Source organism: Parasteatoda tepidariorum, chromosome 7, assembly GCF_043381705.1.
Source record: "Parasteatoda tepidariorum isolate YZ-2023 chromosome 7, CAS_Ptep_4.0, whole genome shotgun sequence".
Taxonomy (NCBI): Eukaryota; Metazoa; Arthropoda; class Arachnida; order Araneae; family Theridiidae; genus Parasteatoda; species Parasteatoda tepidariorum.
Window position 1 is genome coordinate 27,317,631 of NC_092210.1, and position 21,749 is coordinate 27,339,379.

The 21,749-nt window shown below is 30.9% G+C and overlaps 2 protein-coding genes across 5 annotated transcripts in view; one reads left to right on the top strand and one right to left on the bottom strand.

The window, feature by feature from the left end:
* LOC107441698 (uncharacterized) overlaps positions 1 to 21,749 on the top strand; it is an 80,762-nt gene that overhangs the window by 15,624 nt on the left and 43,389 nt on the right. The window lies entirely within an intron of this gene.
* Positions 1,296 to 21,143, bottom strand: LOC107441680 (uncharacterized). Of its 2 annotated transcripts, none has more exons than XM_043047181.2 (8): positions 21,046 to 21,143; positions 15,312 to 15,581; positions 13,881 to 14,045; positions 12,217 to 12,389; positions 10,095 to 10,256; positions 8,523 to 8,687; positions 5,926 to 6,171; positions 1,296 to 3,300 (listed from the first exon to the last, which is right to left on the bottom strand). In XM_043047181.2, exons 2-8 carry the CDS (start codon positions 15,437 to 15,439, stop codon positions 2,969 to 2,971), a joined length of 1,371 nt encoding a protein of 456 aa, XP_042903115.1. In that variant the 5' UTR covers positions 15,440 to 15,581; positions 21,046 to 21,143; the 3' UTR covers positions 1,296 to 2,968. The 2 variants fall into 2 exon arrangements, with proteins under 2 accessions (XP_042903115.1, XP_042903116.1); XM_043047182.2 differs by lacking the exon at positions 21,046 to 21,143 and adding an exon at positions 18,190 to 18,325.

Consider the following 21,749-nt stretch of genomic DNA (forward strand, 5'->3'; position numbering starts at 1 on the left):
TAGTACATATTTTTAAAAATGAATTTATATATTTGGAGCTGCAAATTTTTACTGAAGTGTGGAAGAAAGAAAGTCTCTATCGAAGTTTAAGGAAACACTATTGTAGAAGGCTTAAGTAAAACACATCAAAACCTGTTTGAATGCCAGAGGAAACGAAAAGGATCTGATTGGAGTTTCTTAACTAGAATTTTTATTAAACATATTTTAAATACTTTTTTTTATATTAATTTAGGTAAAAAAAAGGCGAAGAATAATATATTTTGCATTTTAGTAATTTATGGTTATGAAATACAGCATGAAAATCGTTGCCTTTTTTTGTGTTAAAGTTAAAATCTTCTAAATAACGATTCACTTCCGAACAATAATTTTTCAAAATTGTACTCATTGACAGTTATTTAGATCTAAAAGAAACAGTTATTCCTCATTGAAATTTCTTTATTTTATAAAATCAATTATTGATAAATTTTTGAAGATAAGTGGAAAAAAAATTTCAAATGTTTTTTTTTTAAACTTTTATATTTTAGTACAAATAGAAATTCCGATAATCTAACAAATTTAGTAACCATTAGACTGTTTTTCATAATTAAAAAAAGACCAAAATATATTTTTGCTTGAAATTGGAACATCAGAAAAAAACATATACGTATATAAAAGGGGCAACGGTGTTCCCATCTGTGTCAAAAACACCAAGTTTCATCTAGCCATCAAGTTAGTTTTGATGTCTTTTAATTCTGGCTTTTTTTAAAATAGTGATTCGCCAAAAATCGATCCCTTTTTTCACTCTTAATTTTTTCAATATCCTAAGTGTATATTTTTTGGACTTCATTTTTGAGAAGAATTCTATAAATGTATATTAAAAACGATCCATACGGAATGTCCTGTACTTCAAATATTAAGATGTTAGAAACTGTATTTAGTTCATATCTCCAATGAAATATGAATTTCCTTCATCTTCTAGGAGATATACTTCATCAAAAACGGAAAAGCTACCGTTGAGTTTGATGTCTTAATCGATTTGCAGCAACGAAAACAAGGTCGCCAGGATGGCAGGTCGCTATGACACACCCAAACATTTACCTCATTCGGCAAATTTTGCTTGACTATTCACGAAAAATAATTTTCTCATATATTTTTTAAGAAAACACAAATGGAATTATGAACAACACGCCTTATTTTGTTTAACGGCCTACCCGTGGAAAAAATCTTTGAGAAAAACGTGCCAAAAAAGGGAAAAATTCTCTTAAATTTTGTCAGTTATTATCACCAAAATGTTAGAAATAGATTACTTAAAAAAATACACGAAATAACAACTTTATTCAATATTTATACATACATGGGAAATGTTAATAGATTACAGCAATTTATTCTCAAGTTATAGCGAAATAAGTCAAATGATACAATTTTCAAAGTAAATATAATAAACTAATACAACAATATTATTATTTATATCAACTGCCATTTACCTCAGATTCCTTTAAATTTCCGGCAAACTCCAAAAATCTGACAAGAAAAAAAAACTGCAGATCTTTCAGCCGGGAAATTTTTAAAATCTATTGGGAAACTGTAAAAATACATTTTTAGCATTGCGAAAATAGAGATATCAGCTGTACATAGTTTCTTTTATAAATTGTTCATTAACTTAAGACATAAAGTTTATTTACAACACGACGAATTTTAACCAAAAACGGAATTTTTTTTTATCGAAGCGTCAAAACACATTCAAAATACTCTTCTCATAAAGAAATGATCGTCTTCCTATGACATTTTAGGTGTTTAACTTTTCAATTTTCGTAGTTTTTTTTTATTGAAAAAAATTGCAGTTAAAAGTTGGAATTTCTGTGCAACAAGTTCGCTCTGCTATACTCTTACTTTTTGGAACCACCCGTATTCCATACAAATGACTCATTTTAAACACTGCTCCATTATATGTACTACTTCATGAATACTTTGAAATTGAAGATTAATTTGTAGTATATCTGCTAAAAAGAAATTTGAGTCTACTATAATCCAAATACCAATCTCTCAGCTGTTTATAATAAACGTCTGAACTGATATTAGTTTAATAGCAATTCCAACGGCACTAAATCCGATGAATAAAAGCTATTCGACCGATTTCACTCAAATTTCGTATATTGTCAGGCAAAAGATGTAAGAAAATGAAAGATTCTTGAAAAAGATGTAAGAAAATGAAAGATTCTTGAAAAAGATGTAAGAAAACGTGTACCTTACAATTCAAAATGTTTTCTACTATTATTAAATAGAATAATAAATATTTACTGAAAGTTATTTTTTACATGGAATTAACTTTAATTAAACGAATTTTATAATTCTATGAAAAAAATTTCAACTCGTTTAAAAAGTTCTCGAGATATTGCGAAATACGCAAAAAGTAAAATTAACATTAAGGGGCCCAAACTTTGGATAAGTCTCCTGACCAAACTAAGGAGACCATATTTCCCAGATTGCGGCCAACCCCTTTATTTTGGGGGTGAAAAATCTAAATTCGTTGAAAAAAACATGTTTATTCATAAAAAGAACGTTTTCCTCTCTGATTTCGTAACTTAAAATATCGTCTGCACTTATTAATTAACATATTTGAGGTCACCTCCTCGAACCATTGAGATTGAGTCTTAGAACGTGAAGATCCCATCATTAGTAAAAAAGGTATTCAGGATGGTCCGTTTTTTGTGCATTGTACTTTTTAAAGAACATTTAAAATACTATTTCACTACTGAACTTTAGATTTTGAGTATTAAAGCAACATTACGCATTTTTTACTAGTTAAAATAAAATCTAAGTTGCCCCTTTTTCACCATAACGAACTTAATGGATAAATGGCTTACTCACTTTCGCTTAAGAAAAAACGAAGGATAAATGGCTTACTCACTTTCGCTTAAGAAAAAACAATCTTTTCTTACATAATAAGACAAAGCTGTAGATATAAATAATGAAATTCACTGGCAGTATTTCAATGTTCAAATGCTTTATTAAACTTTTCATCGAAATCTTTTTTCATAAGCTGATGTGGGATAAAGTAACACAAAAACAAGATCAAAGAAACTATTAGAAACACTGCTACAATAATTACTATAATAAAAACAGGGTTAATCAATCTGCGGAGAGGAGTGGTAGTGTCTTCATACGGTTCGGTATAGGAACCTTTTAAATATGCCCTTATTACAAATATATAGGCCTCACTATTAGCATTTGTCTCATAAGAGTAATTCTTTTCGGAACTGTGCACTGCTCCCTTTCTGTTCAGCCGTATTGCAGATGTCTCCATATTAATTACTTCTGCACCTGAAATTGATAAATAAGTTCATTATACAGGATATTTTTATAGTCTATAACCGTCGTTGAACAGCCGACCCAATTTTGGTGTTCAACTCCACAGCCTTGTAATTTTGTACCCAATCCAGAAAACAAGGAAATTCATCAGTACCCCCAGAGGTATGATTTGTTATGGGAACATAAAGGACTTTGTGACCCAACAGATTTAACGTGCAACGATCACCATTTACTACACGAGAAGTCTTCGGTCAGCGGGGATCGAACTCACGACCTCTTGGATATGGTCCCAGTGCCTTACCAACCACGCTATCTCCGCCATAATTATACAGGATGTAACAAAACTGATTATCGGAGCCGCGATGGCTCAGGGGTTAGAGCATTTGCCTCCCATTGCCGGGTTCGAATCCCAGTCGATACGAATCCCGCATCCGACTTGCACCGACCACAGTGCTGATGTGAAATATCCGCAGTGGTAGACGGATCATGGGTTAGAGTCCCCTTGCCGTTAGGCTAACCGTGGGATGTTCTCGTGCTCTCCCTCTCCATGTAACGCAAATGCGGGTTAGTTTCATCAGAAAGTCCTCAACGAAGACAAAATTTCTTCCAATACTTGATCCAGGAGTTTCCTTGTCTTCTGAATTGGGTTGAACATTACAAGGCTACGGAGTTGAACACTGATAGTCGTAAACCACCAAAATTTGGGTCGGTTTTTCAACGACGGTCATAAAAAAATAAAATAAAACTGATTATCGGATTTTCAAGAGGTGGACTATTTGGAAAAATAATTAACTCTTGAGTGATAATGTGGGGCCGTAAGGCAAAGGCCGAGCCGCGAGCTCTCTGAAAACATAGGGAATGCATTATAGGCAAACAAAAAACTATCAGCTCTCTTTATTAGTGAAATCTTTGCATGAAATGATGAAATAAGTGACTTCTAACAGCAATACTGGCTTCACCGTGGAGTGAATCACACTTTAGAAGATTATTGCCATTTCACCACTGCGACTTGTCTTGTAGACGAGGCGTTTTTAGATATACTCCGAAAAAACTTAAAATAGAATTGGAAGATATAGGAGGCCAAGAGTATCACGGTTAATCCATCTGTTGGAAAAATTTACATTTTTCCAGAATATTGCGAAACTGCCAAAACATTGTTTTTCCGGTCAGTTGGATTGGTTGCGGTAGGCTCTCTCTCCCAGATTGTCCGATTCGTTCTTTCCATATATCTTTATTTTTCAAGGAAATTTAAAAAATGTCGTTTACCAGACACCTATCGAATAACTAAATTGTTGCCTTATTTAGCGTCTCAGCTGTGAAAATCCTGGAATAATTTTACTTCTCTCTGATTCATTCTGTGGTCGTTGTGAGACAGGCATTGAAGCTGGCGTCGAACCTTTATTTGTGCTTCATTCAAGCTGTTTTGCTTCATTCATACGCAGCACAAATTATATATTCCACACTCGAAAATGCATTAAGAGTCTCTGAATTCTTTGAAGTGAAAGCTTCGTAAAGTCACACCCATTTAAATAAAAGTGCTGGACTATCACCTGTGTGCTCTATCACATTAATTGTTGAATATTGGATCGGGTGGTTAGGGATCAGTGGTAGTTCATAAAAATATGTAAAAATAGAAAATTTGTCACAAAATATCAAATTTGTGATTTTATATAAAGTTTAATAACCTTTTGAATAATTAAGCGTTTTGTTCATTTAAAAGCTAACTCTTTAAGGCAAGATTATAAAATGAAATAATTGCTTTGCTTTCAATTTAAGGTAGACAAACTATGGCTTTCTTATTTTTCTTAGTGAAAGAATTTCAGAAAAACACATTTAAACTAGAACTTACATACTTGCAAATAATAATAATAATAAATAAAAAAATTGAGAAATAAAAATAAGTAAAATAAAATTCTCCCTCTTATCGATCCCTATAATGAGGTGTTTTGTACGTTTCCATTTAAATTATTACGATCGTAGTATTTTTTTACTTAATTTTTTTACAGAAATTCTTAGTATCTACAATAAGGGCAGTCATTATGGAAAACCCTATATTAGGTGATTTGAATTTTTTTTCTCCATTGCCCACCTACAGAATGACCTTTCGTCATGCAGGCAACTGAAGGGCAGATTTGTTGACCACTCTTTCAAGGGCATCATATTAGGTAGGACAACGTTGCCCCCACAGTAAGCGTTGTCCCGGATTCGAATCAAGAACATTTCTTACGCAAGGTCAGTTCCTTAACCCCTACACAGGCCTGTCGTACGGTTGATTTGAAATAAAAGCAGGAATCATCAAGGAATATATGGTTGCAAAAGTAATGAGTTTCATTGCATAGAGAGTCACCAGAGAGACTTTAAGGGTGGCCACAAATTTGTGGCAGATTACAAATAAGGATAATTTATTACACAAAGACAAGTTTACACTACATTTTTGTTTAAAATAAAGTTTCAAAGCCAGCGTTTGAAATTTTAGTGACACCCTGGCTGTTTTACTTTGTGCTTTGGGGTCGCATTTGCGACAATATATATCTAAATGATTCGTGGTTGCTATTCCATTTCTGACCTACTTGTATTTTTCATTTAAAACTTTAGTTATCCTGTATATACTGACTTTGTAATGTGAAAATAACTTGCCTGTTGCTTGAATCCAACTTGAAACTCTCTGCATAGTTTCTTGCAAAGTTTCAGCTGTTGGTCGATAGCAAGTCATGAGGGTTTCTGGTTTTGTTTGTGCTGGAACAAAGGATTTGTAGCTTAGGTGAACAGGAGCAGTGTAGTTCAAAGGTTGCTGGCGTATGTAAGCAACACGCAATACTCGAGCAAACGCAAGTCTGCGATTACCATGCTCTGTGTAGCTCATCTTTTTTGGATTAACCATTCCTGTGAATGTAAAAGGGAAAAATGGGAGATTAATTCTTTGCTGATTGATTGATAATATGCATATAAAAAAAAAGGTTATAGTTCTTGAATAAAACTTATCTAACATATACTTAACCCTTTGCTTACGGTATACCATATTTGTACCATCACATGTGGTCCACGTGTTGTACCAGCCGTAAGGAAAAGGTTAAACTACGATTTTATTTTAGAGAAAGGGTTATATGCTGTGTGTTCCACGAAGATCAACTTAAATATGTATTTTTAGAATTCTTGTCAAAAATGAAGTAAGCAAAATATGGAAATAGGTAATTAATATGAAAGCGATTCCGTTATGACTGTTCAACGCTGTGACTTAATATTTAAGAAGGATTCTAATAGTCTACATTAAAACTGGTAATAGTCTACACTGGTCTCTATAAAAATTTTATTCTTTTTTTGGTTTACAGCATTAAAAAGATACTCATGTCAAAAAATACTAATTTACAGAAAAGTTTTTATCCAAAGTTAATCTTTCCATATTTCATATATTCAAAGATAATATTTCAATATTATATTTACCTAAAGATAATATTCACATATAATATGGAATAAATTATAAAAAAAAAACTTTTATCAAAGTTTCTGACAGATGTTTTATTGATGTATTGGAGAAAGTATGCTAAATGTGTAGACCATCCATTTCATTGGCGATTTCTGTAAAAATACTATACTCAAATAATGATAATGCGTAATAGAGTAAAAATAATGGAAAACAGTTTATCAATTTTTCAATCATGTTTACTCAATTATATATTAACATTATTTAAGATAATATGTAATAGAGTAAACAGGGTTGATGAATACCAGAACGTTAAAATTAAATATTAATAATTAAACACAAATGTTTTAGTTTAATATTGCTTCAGATTCTAAGAAAGTTTGCGTATAGTTTTGCTAAAGTTGCTTAACTAATCCATTGGTAATGGAGTTAAAATAGATTGAAGAATATTCATGATACAAATAAAAATAGTTTGACAAATGTATACACCTATCGAATTTATTTAGAATAGGTAATAAGTAAATAACCCTCCATTATATTTGCTATGAAAAAGAAAATATAGAAAAGTAAATAAAAAATAATATATCATGCAGGAAAAAGATTAGNGTTTGGAAGCCAGTGTAATAATGAAAATTGATAAAAAATAGTAAAAATTGGAAAAAATTAACAAAAAACTTTAAAAAATGCATTAAAATGCAAAATACGCCCCAAAATTTAAAGAAAAATTCCCTTTAAATCTAAAAAAAATGCTCTAAAAGACAAAAAATATTGAAAAAGGCAAAAAAGGCAAAAAAAATGCAAATGTCATCAAAATCCGGGCCTTAGTAATAAGTATTATTAACCCTCCATTATCTTTGCTAAAGAAAAGAAAATTTAGAAAAGTAAATAAAAAATAATATGTAATACAGTAAAAAGACTACGACTCAGAATTTTTACTAAATATAGTTTTAATACTTTTTCCATTATTTTGTATTGTTTTAGTTCCAAATAAGTGAAAAATATTATATATGTATATAATTTTTATATTGTTATAAAGTTCAGCCTGAAACACCTGTGATTTTTTCTACGATAAAGATAAAATCTTCCAATCAATAATTTTTTCAAATTTGCACTTATTTAGATCTAAGATAAACAGTTATTCGTCATTGAAATTTCTTTTACTTACGAAATTAATTACTGTATAAATTTTTGAATATGAATGGAAAAAAAATTAAAACTACTTTATAATTATTTATTTTATATTTTAATGCAAATATAATTTTCATAATCTAACAAAATTGTAATTTGAGCGTTCGAATATATATATATAAAAGGAACACCTGCATCCCGTCAGTGTTAAAGAGTTAAGGAAATTTCACCTCTGATAAAAACTATCTGAGAAATGCTCAAAACCGGTATTAAATCCAGTTTGAAAACAAATTAATTAATTGAACAATACTAATAATATATAATAGAGTAAAAATAACTATAAAATAAAAAAGCGGCATTTTGGTAGAAAATCGTCCGATTAATGTACTTTTAAAGAGTCGCCAATAATAATTTTTTTTTCATTACTTAAAATTTGGATAAAAAAAAATTCTGGCATAAAAAATTAAACATCAACTATTACTTAAATCAATAACTCAATTTTTAATTCAACATTTGTCAAAATATTTTTAATCACTTAAAAAATGCTTATATTGGAATTTCTAATAGATAACAGAACAATCTAATATGAAATCGAGATGTTTTTTTACCATAAAACGTTCCTCTGGATAATTTGAAAATGTGGTTTATCATTAGATGGGCTTCAATTCATCCCCTTCATACTTACCATCATGAACTTTAACTTCCAAAGATTGTAGGTTGCAGATTCTCAAATCGGACTGACTTGAAGACCAATTGGATGCTTTTTCGAACAATGTTGAAAGATATTCGTATTTCGGCAATAAGCCACAATAACTAGTGGATATAATATCTGGTATGAAATCATTTATACCTGCATAATAAGTTTATTATTAAAACTAGAGAAAGATATAGAGCTTTAAACAATTTTTTTTGTAATTTAGTCTCATGTGATAGAGTATATTTATTCCAAAGTAAAAATATCACAATTATAAAGTATTGTAAATTATATAACGTTAGAAATTATTGATGGTAACAATTTTTATATCAAGCTTTTCCTTAATATTGTTACAAAATAAGTATTTCGGAACTTTTCCTAGACAATAACACAATACACAAAAGCGTCTTCAACACAGAAACCATAAAAATCAACACTGGAGAAAAAATAGAAATCAAGAGAAATAACAAGTCACATTCTCAATCAGGCTCTGGTGTCATTTTTTAAGAATTAGACAGATTAAGAATTTTGTCAAAACTACTCTTTGCTTATTGCAGATGGTATTGGAAATTAGGCTGAGCCAGTGGTCTGCAACTGGCGGCCCGGGGGCCACATCGAAGCCTTTTTTTGTGGCCCGCGAACTAAAATATATTAGTTGTCATTTTTTTGCGGACAATTTTAGTAAAAAATCTATATGGGCTTAAAATACTTTACTTTCGTTAAAAAAATACCTAATTTCTTTGTTTCTGTGAAATTTAACATACCAACGGGGCCAAAAAAATTTATTGCTCAGGTAAAAATCTACTTTGTAATTTGATTTGTAATTTAATACTTTTGTTTTGTACAACTTGATAAAAGTCTGATAGTAATATTTAATGTTCCTTCAAACATAAAAGAGTCCTGTAAAAAATTTTTGACAAAGTTGCTGCCCGCCATTTGACTGATATTTTTTTATAATACAGGTAGCTAGTCTTCAATAAGAATCAGTGTATAGTGATGAAAAAGAAAAAGGACAACCCTGAATAATTTTTGATCTAATGATCCGATCTTAAAGTTCCAAGACTCATTCTTAATGGCTCGAGAGGATGACCTCAAATATGCTAATTAATTAGTGCATACGATAATTTAAGTTACGAAATCAGACTCGAAAACGTACTTTCTCTGAATAAACATACCTTTTTTTGAACGGAGTTGGATTTCCAACCAGAAAAATATAGGGGGTAATTGCAATTTGGGAAATATGGTCTACATAGTTTTGTCAAAAGAAAGATCAAAAATTTGAACTCCTAAATGTTAATTTTACTTTTTGCGTATTTCGCCATATCTAGAAAGCTTTTAAAAGCGAATTGAACATTTTTTTTACTCAATTATAAAATCCCGTGGAAAAGAAGGTATGTTTATTCAAAGAAAGAACGCTTTTGTGTCTGATTTCGTAATTTAAAATATCGTCTACACTAATTAATTTGTAATTTTGAGGTTACCCCTTCGAACTACCAATGTTTTTAAATATATCAGTCATTTTTTCCCATAAAAAACGGTAATGAGTACTGTAATTAAAGTTACCTATTTCTTCGTACAAAGGTTCACAGACTTCATAAAATATTCTGATTACATAGATGAATCTCGTGTAGCGTTCACCGTATTCAGTCCAACTACATCGGTTCGGATCGATTACACCACCACTTTTTATCTTCATGTTTTGTGTCTCTATAGTAATAATGCGACCTGAAATAAAATAGGTCAATTTTAATAAATTCTATTTCATTGTGGAAAATTATTATAGTAACCCTAGATTAAGAACCGTGTGTTGTGACTAATTGACTTCATAAATTTTTTTCACCAAAAAAAAGTTAGTACAATACGCTCATTTATCGCTTTTCGGAAACACTTGTCTCGATAATTTACATTTTAACATAAATGCCTTAATTTATTGTTGTTGACGTATGCCTGTTTAGACAGAGGGGGTGCGATTGTTCTTGTTTTCCAGTGGCGCCATCTATGGCTAAGAATTCGACATCTGTCGCACCCGTTTATAGGGCGGGCCCATTTATACATCCATTCAGCCACAGATCGTAACTTTGACCTGAATCAGGAAACGAAAGATCTCCAATCCAGTACCCCCAGAGGTATTGATTTGTTATGGGAACATGGAGGGCTTTTGCGACTCGACAGATTTAATGTGCATCAGTCACTTTACTACACGGGGAGTCTTCGGCCGGCGGGGTTCGAACCCACGAACTCTTGGACATGGGCCTAGCGCCCTACCAACCAGGCTAGCTCGGCCCGCCTTAATTTATTAGAAAACTAAAAAACTAATTTATTTTAATAGAGATTTTTTGCAATAGCGTTTCAATATTCCATTATATTTACTTACGGAACATTCGGAAGTTACATTCGGAAGTAACTGAAAATAACGCGTTAAATTCTGAAATTAATGCGTAAGTGCAGGCACGCACAGTTACTTTAGAACATGCATAAGTGCTTTCATATAGCGTATGCTTACACAAGCTCGGTAGAAAACCGTTATTGTTCTGTACTGACTGCATTGTGCGGAACATGCGCACGTTATCATTCTGGATACTACGTAAAAAACCTTAATCTTTTTTATCCTGTACATTCACATACGTTCTGAGCAAGCTCAGTAGAGGTCCGAGTTTGTTTTGTAAAGAAAAATTTGGCACTACAAAACCTAGCTTCAAGCATACTCACGTATACATTTTCAATTCATAAATACCTACAGTTTTATGAATCGAGATTGTTCGCTGCGCTTATGAACATGTGAGATGCTACGTGAAAGGGCTACATCTATCTCACTTACTGCTGAAAGTCTCCAACTAAGTAACTAGATTAAACAACGAAAGAAAAAGGATTCCTGGTTTAAGCATTGGCAACTTTATTACTCAAACTATTCTTAACTTTTCTAACAGATAGATGAGGTAGGATTATGGAACAACTGCCAAGCCATGATGCTCGTACGTTTATTCTTCACAAAAGTACATGTACCAGGCAAAGTATTGTAAAACATGGATGCAGATACAATTAATAATTCGGATTCATGCCATTTTTGAAATCTCAACATCTGTTCAGAAAGGTGGCATTCATGAATCGAAAGGGAAGTAATTTAGGATGATCTATTTCAAATTAGCTTGGTCTTTACTTAATTTAAAATCAATTCATTTGAGAAGGGAAAAAAAAGTTAGCATTTTTACCCGTGGAAAGGTTTTTGTTCTTTGTACTTTCTCGAGTAAATCAAAACTAACCCACGATGCAAAAAGTATCTTAAGACGGACATAAAACGACATTTAATCATATCATTCATAACTAGTTAGCCACTTATTATACTATTACATTATCCCTTTGTTACAACTATGCAGATATTACATCTATACCGCCAATACTATTAAATAATATCATTCATAACTAATTAAGTATTTCATTCCACTAAATATATTATTACATTTCCTTCATTCGAATCATACCGATATTACATCTAATACCCACCTTCCCTTAATTTTTTCATTTAATTTAAAGTTTACCTTGTATTTATCATCATTGTAAGCATTTTTTATTAAAAGCTAAAAATATATATTATGAGATATTCTTAGTTTTAAAGTCATGACTGTTTCAAGTAAATTCATCGTTAGTGGTCCAAAAATATGGATATCCCTTTAATGTCAAAAAGTACCTGGTAGCGGCGATGTGCGAGAAGCATTGTTGAATTTCAATAGGACATCATCCAAAGTTTCGTATTTAGCATGGGTAAAAATTCCTTCAGTACCTTCTGCTTCAGGTACCAAATTTACGTATCCAATTTTTTGTACCCTCTCTTCACCAGGAGGAAATATTTGCAACCACAATCTAATAAAATTAAACGTTTTTTAAATTATCTTAAAATAACAATCATTACATTTTATTCATGCTAACGAACACAAATTGATAAAATGTTCCCCCCCCAACAGTGAATTATTTGTATATATATAGTTCAGAAAGTAGAGAAAACAAGGGAAAAATTACAGAACAATGAAAAATGGGGAAAAAATAATAAAAAAAAGAACAAAAAACCGGAAGAAGAAAGAACAAAAAATTTTAAAACATCTTGAAAGTAAAAGATATAATCTTTTCATCAGCTCACACGATTATATCCGCAAAAAAGAGTGCTTTCCAATATTGCATCAATATAGCCAAAGCAAAATATATCAATACAATAGTGTGAGAAGCCCTCAAAAAATTTTATAAAAAGATTACAACAAATAAAATAGAACAGAACACAATAAGTAAAAATATCACGTAAAAACAGAAAATAAAATGTAAAGAAAAAACAGACTAAAACATGAAATGAAATTTATAAAGCGAGTAGCGAATTCAAATGAACTTACATGAACGGGAAATTTTTCAAGAATGATTTAGAATATATTCGTAAAGAGATTTTTTGATCAAAATTTTCTGTTCTTTTTTCCCCCGGTTTTTTGTTATTTATTATTATTATTTTTCTTTTTTTCCCCTTTTTTCATTGTTCTGCTGGCTAGATTTCGGGGGTTTAAATAAAGAAAAGCTTAGTGCCAAATATTTTTATTAATAAGAAATAGCACACGAACAGACATAAAATAATTACAGGAAGGAGGAAATGTAAAGTCCGTCCTGTCCAAAGTCAGAGCCTGTACAGATGGCGCTGTGGTTGCTTGGCGATATGGTTGTGCCAAATATTTTTATGGTTGGTTGGTTCTAATGCCACTTGCCACACGGGCAAGCCTGCTTGGTGAAACCGAGCAAATTTAAGGCAGTGTGCTATTCTTGTTTTTCAGTGGCGCCATCTATGGACAAGAATTCAACTTGTGCCACACCATACGTCACACCTGTTTATTAGGTGGACGAATTCATTAATTCATCCACAGATCGTAATTTTGACCTGAATCAGAGAACGATTGATCTCCAATCCAGTACCCCCAGAGGTATTGATTTGTTATGGGAACATGGAGGACTTTGCGACTCGACAGAATTTTAACGTGCATCAGTCACGAACTACGTCTTCGGCCGGCGGGTTCGAACCCACGAACTCTCGGACACGGGCCCAGCGCCCTACCGACCAGGCTATCCCGGCTCAAATATTTTTATTAATATTAAATAGCACACTGACAAACATAAATTTGAATAATTACAAGAAGGAGGAAAAGGAAAGTCTGTTCTGTCTCGACCCCTAAGTCTGAGCATCTACTGCCTGTTCAGATGGCGCTGTGGTTGCTACATAGTTCAACTACTAACCATCCAAACTATTTTTTGTGAGCTTTATAGATTTAATACTAATTGATTGCAATAAATATTAGTTAAACATCGAATAAAAAATAAAATTACCTTAATCCTCTGATGAAGTTGGTGCGATATTTTGTGCTTTCATAGTAAACCATTTCTGTAGGATTAATACTTCCACGACCATCTTTGAACTCAATACTTTCGCAAGTTTTAATTTTCCATTGGGGATTAAATTTCAACCACTCATTAGCAAGAGCTATCACATTCCTATGGAAATGGAATTTTCATTAGCGAAAAATGCTATTCACCTATAGTGTGCTTATTAAATATAAAAGAACACGTAAATGAAGAAGTAAGTATTAAAGAAGCAGACATTTAAAAAATTCCATTCTTATGTTATATAAAACTGGCTAAAAAAGAAGCGGCAAATGTTTATAAGCCATGTAGTCTGTGGTTAAGTTACGTAGTTCGGACCCCATTTTTCAGGAAAAATAATTACTAGCGATAACATATCTTTCTTGATTACAAGTATCGTCAACCGTTTTACAAATGTCGCTAAAATCATACGCATGAGCAACAAATTTGTCGCCTTGCAATACGTTTGGAGTTTACAAACTAGCAACGAAAAACAGTTTTTTTGCATCAAATTTCATACATAAAAAAACTGTTTTACTAATTTTAGTGTTCTTCACGTAATTTTTAGGTAGCGAATATGATTAAAATAAATAAGTACTCAAAGTTCATCCCCTACGAGCACAAAATAGATTATGAGCTGCCGCACTGTGGGGTATTTAGCCAATCTAAACGGCCAAAAGTCGAATTTAAAAATTTCAACTAAAGATGTGATGAAGAAATTCTAAATACAGTACCGTTTCGGAAACTTGAAAAAGGTGTTTTTTTTTCAATAATGAAATAAATTACGCGACATCTAGTTGAGCTCATCTTGTAGACATAATAAATCTGCTTCGCAGTGTAATTAATTTAATTACAATGAGAAGATAATTTAATTAGAATTCCCTTTTAAATTGCAAATTTTAAATTTTTTGTATTAAAAAAGTTAATCATCGTTAATCGTTAAGTTGGTAAACAAGGTTATCAACTACATGTTGTAATAATAAACATGTTGTAATAATAAACATGTTGTAATGGTATTAACACAATTGTTCATACCATTAACTGTTATAACTGTAACTACCATTTTTTTATCCATTGCGGATAAATTTTTTTCATTTCTTCTAGTTTTTTTTAAACTCCAAGTTCTTTTAAAAATCTTTTCTTGATTGTGCATCATATCTGTGGTCTAATCTTGTAGTGCACAGCCTAGACACTACTTTTACAATTATAGCTGTTCGGTTAAAAAAAAAAGAAAAACAAAACGAGATGATAAAGAATATTTCCTGAGCCGTTTTGAATTGTAATTTAATAATTCAAATAAAAGCCTTTATAAACTTTCACAAAGTAATCGTCATTGCGACAATTAGGATTTTCAAGCAAAAGGAAATGGTTCGAAAAAATGGTACTACAACAACTTACTCGAATCTGTCATACTCTGCGTTGCAGAAAAAACCTTCCTTCAAAACCCCTGGCAAGAAATCTATGTAACTTAATCCACTTCTATGTTCGTTGAATAAGCTTCCGTAGCTTGGTGGAAGATCCTCCATCTTTCTTTTTAATAATTTAGAATCCTGTATATTTCTTTGCGCTATGAACAAGGCATCTTTGGGCAGGTGAAACGACCAGTAAGTAGTTTGGACAAGTTAATAGTTTGAAACTATTTCAAGATTCAACAAAAATCCTGTGAAGCTGAAAGTAAACAGTGCAGCAGAGAATAAATAAATAAAAATTATTAAATAAAAACAAAAGAGATAAAATTGTGATCACATTATTGCGATATTGATGACCCATCGGTCATTTTTCCCCCTGGATTTACAACGCCACAACATTTCAAGTCATGGGTTGCAAATACTGCATCAATTAATGTTTTGTTCGTCCTCTTGTCGTCCAATGGGCAGGATTGGTTTTCATTTCCAGCCATTATAAATTTCTTAAGACGTCATAAAATTCTTATTCTCCTTCAGAATTCATATTTATATTAAAAGGCCGTTCAAATACACTCTATAACAAAAAAATCGACGCACCAAGAAGGAGTTGTTCGATTGAAACCAAAATGGGTGGATAGGAAGACAATGTACAGAATAGTAAATGATTAAAATTATAGAACAATTGAATAATTTATTGCAGAGTTACAGTAACAAGTTCAATAAGGTGTTGACCCGCCTCTAGCCTGGATACAAGCTGCCACACGGCGTGGCATAGACCGATAAAGCTCCCGGATGGTCTCTTGCGGTATTTCCTGCCAAATTCGATCCAATTGTCGAACGAGGTCATCAACATTCCGTGCCAGATGCAATCGCCTTCCCATCATATCCCAGACATGCTCGATGGGAGAGAGATCTGGTGATCTGGCAGGCCAAGGAAGAGTTTGACAAGCTTGCAGACAGTTCATAGCAACACGTGCCGTATGTGGTCTGGCATTGTCCTGCTGAAAAACCAGCCCAGGGCACTCCAAAAGGAACGGTAGCAAAACAGATCTCAGGATGTCGTTGACGTACCGCTGTGCAGTAAATGTACCTCTAATGACGACTAAAGGGGTCCTGCTGTTAAAGGAAATGGCACCCCAGACCATAATGCCTTGTTGAGGGCCGGTGTGGCGTGCAATAGTGAAGGCAGGATCCCCCCTCTGCCAACACGTCTTCGATGATCGTCAGGACGCAGTTGGAAGCGGGATTCGTCGCTAAAGACTATAAGTCTCCAGTCGGCATCATTCCAGCCTGATCGAGTATCGATTTTGAGCGTCTTAGTGCGTTTTTGGTGCGTCGATTTTTTTTGTTATAGAGTGTATTACGATACTATATTAAATATTATATTATTATCGATATAGTTAATAATAAATATTATATTATTATTGACTAACTTAAAGTATTTTGTAATCATTATATTTAAAAAAAAAACGTAAACTGTAATTATCTACATTGAGTCTGAAAAACTAAATATTATTTAGTTTTCCAACCACTGAATGACATTGAGATTTAAAACTATAAACATACTAATAAATATATTATAGTAATAATATATCATGGTATAGACTGTTTTCATGTCTAATTAATCCGTGAAACACAGTATTAGCAATTGCTATCTCTTTTGAGATTGCGAAAATTTTGTAAAAATGAACCGCTTTTTTAGAGTTAAGTCTTAAATTCTAAATAATAATCAAAACCAAAAATATAATAAAATAATAATGTTAAAAAGGGATGATAAATACTATATTGTTAAAAAATAATATCTGATACCATGACACATAATGAAATTAACTAAATATCATCATTAAATACATAAATGAAAATGCACACAAATGAGTAAAAAGATATTAAAATATATTATTAAAAGAAGAATATTAAAAAGGGATGACAAATAAATGTTTCTGATAAATACATTCAAATAAAAAATACAGATAAATATAACCTAGTACCTTAACAAATAATGAAATTAACTAAATATCATCATTAAATACATAAATCAAAATGTACACAAATACGAAGAAAAAAAACAATGAATTCATGTTATATTTTTAATTCTTATAGAGATCTATTTTTAACAACGAAAATAAGATAAAATTAACATCATCATTCAATTAATAAATGAAAATTTGCACGTAGGGATTAGAAAAATATTTTTGGATGACCTACATTTTTGACTTTAAATTAAAAAGGACAACATTGGAAATAAAATGTATAAAAGATTTAAATTGAATATAGTTAAGAAAAATTAATGAAATTCCTAAGATTTAAATTTAAAGAAAATTGGTGGCAAAAATTCATTAAAATGAAGATACTATTTTAGCTGTAGCTGTAACATCTGCTTTTCTTCATGTTTTTTTAGAAAACGTGTTAATATAAGTTGTATTTATTTTTATTATATTTCTTTTCATTATTTTAATTTTTATTATATATTTTTTAATTATATTTATCGTGAGTTCTCAGAAAACACTAAATTTGCTTGTCAGTGCACAGTTTAGATATGTATGCAAATCGTTCCTCTTGCATTTAAAAAAATAAGAAGACTTCATAATGACTTCATAATTTACATATTTTAATAATTCCTTTTAGAAACAGAAATATGGAAACATTTCCCCATGTCTGCGACTGCGCATGTCACAGAATTGGTACATGCTTAATAGTAAGCACTTCTTAAACGAAGATAAAAATATAACAAGAAGAGAAAAAAAAGAAATTAGAAAAATGTCCCATGTTTTTTTCCAAGCTATATTTTAAACACAAGTGTTGCAAAATTTAATATTTTAAGTCAAACTGAAGTTACTGTTCGAGGGAGGAGGATGTAAGGTGAAACATACCTTATTATTGTATCCTAATAATGACGCTTTCTGATAAAAATGGAAAGCACTTTCGCTTGTTCTGGTATAACGCTGCTTTGGCCTTGAACAGCAACGCCACTACTGTGCAACATATATTTCTCTCACAATGAGAGCTCTTATGAAGTAGAATTGAAATAGTAATAATAAAAATAAAATATTAACTTGAAAAACCAGATGTTCTTTTTACGAAGTGTCAATCATTTGGAGATTTTGAATAATCACCTCCCTTATTTGGTATTTCCCTCTGAAAATTTCATAAAATGTCACATTTTTTCGCGAAATAAGAAGAATCAATTATGAAAATTAAACATCCTAGGGTAAAGATGGCCTCTATCCCCAGTTGTAGCTAAAAACTTCTAGGGGATGGTTAAAAACAAATTTAATATCTGAGTGCACATTAAATATATAAAGATTTTTGTACATTGGCATATGCAGACATTTTTATAAGAGTGGACCAGCATTCTAACCATTTCCAATTACTAGAATATGATTTAAAATTGTATTTCTATTTATCTATAAAACATAATGGTCTATCACAATTTTCCAATGATGTCGGTACATTTTAATAGGTCGAAAAAATCATATGATAGGATCCAGTTTTCCCACATTGATTTCCAGCATATTGTCATCAGCAAAAAATTAATAAAAGTCATGAATGTATTGTTTTCCAAAAAATACTTTTGTATCCCTAATTTGAAGGTGTAACCTGTACTGCTATTATGTTTTTGATTTTTATTATAATCTAAATTAAGAATTTAAAACTTAGAGAATTTATTTATTTATTATTTTTTTTTTAAATTTTATTATTACTTATTTCTGTGCTACATTTAGTACACGCGACAACAAAATATTTTTAGTACATATATTTTAAGTGAATAATTTCAACCTTTGTAGAAATAATTGTTTTATGCCAAAAAACAACAATTATTGCAGCGTAATCATCGGGGTTAGTAAGAGGTAGAGAACAGGGGGCTAAGCCCCCTAGTTTAAAATAACATAAATTACTAAATGTTTCAGACTACAGAGTGAAAATTTAGAATCCAAAGGCAACGAAGAAAAACTATTTGTTTAATCAGAGAAATACTTTTGTATTTCTCATTCTGTAACTTAATTCATATTTATTGTGAAATATCCAAAATCCAAATGAAAAGAATAAAGAATAACTTCTCGAATCTGTAACTTATTCGTACGCAATTATAATACAAATAACAAAGAAACTAACCATATCTATTGACTCTAACTCTTAACATACTCTTTCTGAAATTAGGTAAATATCTTCTAGATTTTAGTCCTCCGCAAACAAACCTAATTAGGGTTATTATTATTATCTTAAAAAAAAACCTCACTTATTTTGCAAAGAGAAAAAGTCCACGAAGATCAAAAAATGCAAATCAATATCTTTAAGTATTTAACAACAAACTGTTTGAAAAATTTCGTTTTTTTTTTAATTAGGTGACTTCCATATTTATCGTGAGCATAATGATGGTTTCAGATTTTTATACTGTATCTTTGTTACATAAACACTAATGCTTGAGAAATTGTGTTGTTGTTTCAAATGTCACTTGCCAATGCCAGCAAGCCATACGGTGAAACCAAGCGAATTTACGGAAGAGGGTGCGTTTCATGTTTTAGTGGCGCCATCTATGGCCAAGAATATGATTTCGTAACTTGAAATATCGTTTGCAATAAATAATTAGCATATTTGAGATTACTTCCTTGAACTTACGCAGATTGAATTGTAATTTAGTGTTATATTTTAATTTTAATCATGCTTCATAGATAACGTTTATCAACAGATAGATAGATACGTTTTATCAACAAATATTGGCCAGCTATGTTTTCATTTACCTTCCTTTTTCTTTGTTTTCTTATACATTTTTTTAAGTTTACTTTAGTATTAAAGACTTTTAACTGCTGTGTCACAAAGCGTGTGAATTTTATAATGTGTATCTAGGAAAATTATATGAGATATTCGTTTCAAATAAAATTTTCAAGTAGTAATCAAAAAGTAATGTATACAAATTGGATGAAGTGTTTATAAATCAATTCATTACATATTAAATTAACTTTTTTTTCAGATCATTTGTATACTTCCGAAAATATATTAATAATAAACTAAAATTAATTATAAATTAATTAGTAAATTTAGTAGATAATTAATTTATTGAAATTAATTATATACTAAAATATATTAATTATAGAAAATAATATGTATGCTCCTATTATTAAAAGCATGAAAATAAAAAAATTTATGAAGATTTGATTATTTTCGAATATCAAATTTCTTTTTGTTGCATTATTTGTACAATAGAAACTCATAATGTCAGTTTGTAATAGCCATCATACAGCAGTTTTTACTCTGTTTAATAACATTGTTGAAATGTAAATTTTTTAGTTCAAAATTGTCGTGTTAATAATAGTTTGAAGTATATTTAATGTAAATATCCATTAAAACACGTTATGTTTAATGGAGATATAGATAAAATGTGACAAAATAAAACGACAACAAAATGAAAAGTTCGTGAGATATATAAACAACCAATTTTAAATTTTAAACATCCCTCTTTCACTTCAGATATATTTTTAAGATACTGAAGAGCGCATGTCCTGGAAAATAGCGCATGCTCTATAAGCGCTTTTAAAACGAGGATCGAGAAAACGAAAAAGAATAAAGGGTGACTGAAATATTTTACATTTTCCTTTTTATTTTCAATAAACATATTTCGGAATTCTAAAATATTATCTAGAGAGAGAGAGAGAGGGAGAGAGAGAAAGAAAGAGAGAGAAAGAAAGAGAGAGAGAAGTTCGCGAGAGATTTATGTAGGGATGACTCACATTCTCAAAGTTCCTTCTTTACTGACGGCCGAAAAAGATGTGCAAGCGATTTTCATGTCCCGCCCAGAACCGCAACGCCGCCAGCGGCAGACTAGTTGATAAACAAATTATTTCGTGAAAATTAAATTATGTCTCAAGGACTACAAAAAACCGAATTGATAGCCAACTCTGCATGTGTCTCTGTTTGAAAATAACGAAATCTTTTGTGTCCACTTCACCAGAAAGAGGGGTTGTAGCTTAAAATTTTAGGAGCCGACAGATAAAATCAGTAGATTCGGTAGTTGAACTGTTCGGTAGTCGATTTCGGCCAAACGTTTTTTTTTTTTTTAAATTTTCAGTGAATCCGATAATAAAATCATATTTATTTTAAATTAAACGTTTATATTTCTTATATACTATTATAAAACTCTTTTAATTAAAATTAATTTTTACATCAAAAAAGTTGAAGAAATAAATCTTAACAAGAAAATTTAGACAAAATATTGAAAATGTATTAAAACATTATGGGGATTGACTAGATATGAAAATCTCACACACTCGTGAATGTGTATAAATATTTTATTATAAACTAGACCAATATACAAGTACAATGATTTCTTTTTAATCATCTTTTTAATTTAATTTGCAATTTATCTAAATAAAATTGGTTTTGCAATCTATAAATTAAAATATAATATGGTGAATGTTGACAATTACATAGTCGC

Bases quoted from the DNA above. Each gene is read 5' to 3' on its own strand.
- LOC107441680 (XM_043047181.2), bottom strand. From the start codon at position 15,439: ATGGAGGATCTTCCACCAAGCTACGGAAGCTTATTCAACGAACATAGA. The intron at 12,390-13,880 runs GTAATTTTATTT...TAATTTTATTAG, and splicing joins AACTTCATCAGAGGATTAAG to ATTGTGGTTGCAAATATTTC. The intron at 8,688-10,094 runs GTAACTTTAATT...CTTATTATGCAG, and splicing joins ACCTTTGTACGAAGAAATAG to GTATAAATGATTTCATACCA.